The 5,369-nt window shown below is 37.7% G+C and overlaps 1 protein-coding gene across 1 annotated transcript; it reads left to right on the forward strand.

The window, feature by feature from the left end:
* The first annotated feature begins 3,651 nt into the window (after positions 1 to 3,651).
* LOC141633019 (uncharacterized) lies at positions 3,652 to 4,143 on the forward strand. The gene has a single exon (XM_074445516.1). It carries the CDS (start codon positions 3,652 to 3,654, stop codon positions 4,141 to 4,143), a length of 492 nt encoding a protein of 163 aa, XP_074301617.1.
* Positions 4,144 to 5,369: the final 1,226 nt, after the last annotated feature.

Here is a 5,369-nt window from a genome sequence, read left to right on the forward strand (position 1 = left end):
TCCTTAGCTAGGGTTAATGGGTAATTAGGGGAAACCAACATGTGGAATGATTCATGCTTATATTAATATGCTTTCATAGTTTATTTGCTTGCTTGTTGTGATCTCAACTTATCCACATGTTATGTTTGATGAAATGCGAGCCTATGAATCCTTGCATTTTTTACCCATCACCTATCTTTTCAATGAGACTTGTAAGACATAAACCAACTCGAGTCTCATTAGACCATGCATATTGTTGAGTAGGGAAGATTAAGTCAACTTGTAGGTGTTGTACAATCTAATCGATTCGGCTCCGGGACCCAAACTTTCCTAGGATTATAAGATATAAACCATCTCGATCCATCACAACAATAATTGCTTGCTTATAATTTGAGAACATGGTTGTATGATCAATTCCCATGAATCCCCTATGATCCCATGACACCCTAGTGCCTTTTATAAATTGTTTACATCCCTTTTAATCCATCTTGCTTGTTTACTTTCATTGCTATTTAGTTTAGTGATCTTCTACTTCAAACCCCAATTGTGACACCCTTAGACACCACTAGTTGCAATAGAAATCTCATCTCAATTCCCGTCCCTTGGGATCCGATCTTTACTCTCCTCTTTACTAATTGTAGAGTTGTTTGTGAAGTTATAAATTGTGTTTTGGTCTAGGTGCTCCTAACGACAAGTACTGAAAACTAAACCCCACGAGGGATCACGACCAATCACTAAACTGATAAATAGCCATAGATATAATCTTTCAAAATATGAAAAACAAACCAAATAATTACACATAAAGATGTTGATTTTTATTTAACATTAAATAAAGATAAAGATACTAGCTATTTTAGCAAAAAGCAATTAAGAGTATCTTAACTCATATGTTATTTCCTTATTTTTCACCATATAATTGTATTGGAATGTTAACTAAACTGTCTGAAGTATTACTCAATCAACAGTCAACGACTAGACATAGACAGCTTCTGTCACATAATATTGATTTCACGACAGGCAAGAACTAGAGATATAGATCTATGATGAACTAGAGTTTGGAGATATATAGAATAAGTAAACCAACAAATAAAACAATAATCATGAAGTATCACACATTCAATTAGGATATAACATACAATATTTGAAATACATTTAATATCATACCTTGATTAAAATTTCTCCCAAACATTCACAGCTCCATCTCCACTTTCTCCTAATTTGATGGCAACAAGGTCGTCGAAATAGTGGTCAGTACATTGATTGCACCGGTAATATATAATTAATCAAAAACAAATAGTTTTAGATCCAAAGTGTTGTACTATTTAATGAAATTCATTTCAACTACTTACCAGATTTCCAATTTTGGATGGAGGATCTTAGACCCATTCGTCATCTACTTTCCTTCAGCATTCCCCTAATTAAGATCTATCAATATCAATCAAAATATCGATTTGGGGTTGAAGATGAAGCTAAGATATCGGCATCATAAATGGGATTTATTTTTAGTTTGTTTGGTGATCGACGATCTATGTTTTATCCACTTGGGTTATTTGTGTGTTGAAGATGAAGCTGAGTGATCGGCATTAGAAATATATCGACGGCGCTTTGTTTGGTGTTGGTGGAATCTGGCGGTGGTCGTCGGGAATTTTTTAAATCATATTATTTGTTTTGTCGGTTGGAAAGGGGAGTGATGTATTGAGTTATTGACAAAACAAATAGTAGTTTTATATTTGTTTCCGTTTATAACGTTAATATGCGATTTACTTACATTTTGTTTTTAACTCAATGATCATATCCCATATTAGTAGTGACCCTATATTAGAGTATGTTTTTGAATAATAATCGGTTTTCATTATATGTAATAATAAAAAAGGCTTGCACAAAAATAATTTAATCTAAAAGCCTTTTAAATAGTACACTTTTTTTAAATATATCACTAACATTATAACGTACATTAGAACTTATAATAAGTACAACTCATTTATACAAATATCTTAAGTGACCAGTATATAAGCAAAACTCACAAATATCGTTCTTTAGCTCTCAAATATCGTGCTTTAGCACAGGATCTCAACTAGTTACCCATAAACTCAACATTGACAAATCTTATAAGCCTGTGCAACATAAAAGAAGAAAATTTGCCTCTGAACGCAATACCATTATTAATGAAGAAGTAGACAAATTGCTAGACATGGGAATGATAAGAGAAGTCATGTACCCTGAGTGGCTGGCAAATGTGGTGGCAGTATAAAAGAAGAATGACAAGTGGAGAGTTTGTGTAGACTACACAGACCTCAACAAAGCCTGCCCAAAAGACCGATTCCCACTTCCTCATATAGATGCAATAGTAGATGCCACATCAGGACACAAACTCCTAACATTTATGGATGCCTCAAGTGGATTCAACCATATCAAGATGCACTCATCTGACCAGGAACACACTGCATTCATCACAGAAAGAGGCATATATTGCTACGCAGCAATGCCCTTTGGCCTGAAGAATGCACGGTTAATATGATGTTCAAAGATCAAATAAGGGATACAATGGAGGTCTATATTAATGACATGGTGGTCAAATAAAAAAAGGCTGAAGATCATGTTAGGGATCTAGAAGTAGCTTTCAAGATCCTGGAAGAATTTAATATGAAGCTCAACCCTTCCAAATGCCATTTTGGATTTTATTCAGGCAAATTTCTAGGATATATGGTAACCAAAAGAGGAATAGAAGCCAGCCTAGAACAGATAAAAGCTATCCTGGAACTAAAATCTCCCAAATCAGTCAAAGACATCCAAAAGTTAACAGGAAGAGGTGCAGCCCTGAACAGATTCATATCCAGATCATTAGAAAGATGCAGATCCTTCTATAACCTCCTCAGGAAGAACAAGTCATTCAAATGGTCGCCTGAACAAGAAGCAGCCTTCCAGGACCTAAAAGCATACCTGATTACCCCCTCACTGCTGGCCAAATCAGACAAAGGAGAACCCCTGACGGTCTACCTATCTGTCACTGAAATAGCAGAATGCGGAGTCCTAACCAAGAAACTTGAAGGTCAGCAATACCCAGTCTATTATTTAAGTAAAAGTCTCCTGGATGCAGAAACAAGGTATGGTCTACTTGAAAAATACGTATTTGCTCTAATTATGTCTTGCACCAAACTTAGACCTTACTTTGAAAGTCACCCAATCATTGTCAGGACCAACCTGCCTATCAAATCTGTCCTGAAAAAGCCTGAGCTTTCAGGCAGAATAGCAAAATGGTCATTGCAACTAAGCACTTATGACATAATCTTTGAACCCAGGACAACAATTAAATCTCAGGCATTAGCAGACTTTGTGGCTGAGTTTAGCCCTAAAATAGAACCAGGCCTCATAAAAGAGGTCAACTATCTAGACACCTGTAAATCAGGCCAGGAATGGACCTTACACGTAGATGGAGCAACAAATATGAGAGGAACTCGCGTAGGACTAATATTAAAATCACTACAGGGAGACCTAATTGCTCAGGCTATTAGTTGTGAGTTAAAAGAAACAAACAACGAAGCTGAATTTGAAGCCCTGATAGCTGAACTTAAGGTATGTATAGAACTTGGTGTGACAAATCTCAAGGTAAAAACTGACTCCCTTTTAATTTCCAATCAAGTCAAAGGAACATATGCTGCAAAGGATTCAAAAATGGTTCTCTATTTAGACTACGTCAAAAACCTTTGCAAAAAATTTAGTTCATTTGACATTGACCGAATACCAAGGGACTTGAATACTCAGGCTGATGCCTTAGCCAGTCTGGGGTCAAATTTCAGCCCTGCTGCGTTTGATAAAATACCCATTGTCCACCTGTTAGAACCAACCATTGAAAGACCTGACCAAACTTGTCCTATACATGAGGACACAAATTCATGGACCAAACCATACTATGATTGGTTCCTACAGGGGACACTCCCTAATGATAAGAATGAGGCAAGGGCCCTAAAGATCAAAGCCTCCACCTATACTATTATCAATAACATGTTGTTCAAAAAGTCACGGGCTGGACCTTACCTGCGTTGCCTGGAACCTCATAAACAAGTCATAGAGGATATACACGATGGATACTGTGGAAATCACAAAGGTGGCAGAAGTCTGGCTAGCAAAGTTCTAAGAACAGGCTACTTTTGCCCAACCCTCTGAGCTGACTGCATAGCTTACAGCTCCAAATGCAAAGCCTGCCAGATCCATTCTCCTTTCATCCACCAACCATCAGAGCTACTTCACTCCATTTCAGCTCCCTGGCCATTTATGAAATAGGTAATGGACATTGTAGGCAAGCTACCACAAGCCCCTGGACAGAAAGTCTTCATGCTAGCCATGACCGACTATTTTTCAAAATGGATAGAAACAGACTCATACAGGCAAGTCAAGGAGAAGGATGTCATATCATTCATCAAACGCAACATCATCTGCAGATATGGCATCCCTTCAGAGATAATCTGTGACAATGGTACTTAGTTCATGGGAAAAAGAACAAAAGCTTTTTGTGCACAATGGAACATCAACCTGGTAACCTCTACACCTGGGTATCCAAAAGCCAATGGTCAGGGAGAATCCAGCAATAAAGTAGTAATCAGCTGCCTAAAGAAAAAACTACAAAAAAGAAAAGGCAGATGGGTTGAAGAACTCCCACGAGTCCTCTGGTCTGACAGAACAACACCTAAGACATCCACAGGCGAAACTCCGAATTCCCTGGTTTATGGTTGTGAAGCAGTGATCCCAGCAGAAATCCATATACCAACCAGCAGAAGTAGCCTGAATACCATAGAGGAAAACAAACGACTATTACAAGACAGTCTGGCCTTGAGTGAAGAACTAAGAGATGCAGCCAAGATCAGGATAGCCTCCTATCAACAAACAGTAGCAAGAAGCTACAACAAAAATGTTAACATCAGGGTGTTCAAGGAAGGAGATTTGGTACTACGAAAGGTCTTCCCCAACACTAAAGACAAAAATAATGGCAAGCTAGCCCCGACATGGGAAGGACCATACCTGATTGATTTAATAGTAGGACAGGGAGCTTACAGACTACAAACTTTGGACGGAGAAATGATCCCCAGATCTTGGAACATTTCCCACCTAAGGTTATTTCATGTCTAAATTAAAACCAGGTAAACCTATTAACTCTATCTGTGCCTGAATAAGCTTTATATAGCAAACCCGCAAATAAAATCATATAACCTTAGCAAACTATGTTTTCCTGCTACCTGCTATCTTGCCTGAATATCTCCCTATTTTCTTTTACACTACTGCCTGTTTAAATCCTACTATATTGAATCCTGAAAACTTATTTTACGCCTTTTTCCCATCAGTTATACTTCACACACATGCTTAAACAAATATTCAGGATTGAGGGCCACTCCACC

Source organism: Silene latifolia, chromosome Y (assembly GCF_048544455.1).
Source record: "Silene latifolia isolate original U9 population chromosome Y, ASM4854445v1, whole genome shotgun sequence".
NCBI classification, from domain to species: domain Eukaryota; kingdom Viridiplantae; phylum Streptophyta; class Magnoliopsida; order Caryophyllales; family Caryophyllaceae; genus Silene; species Silene latifolia.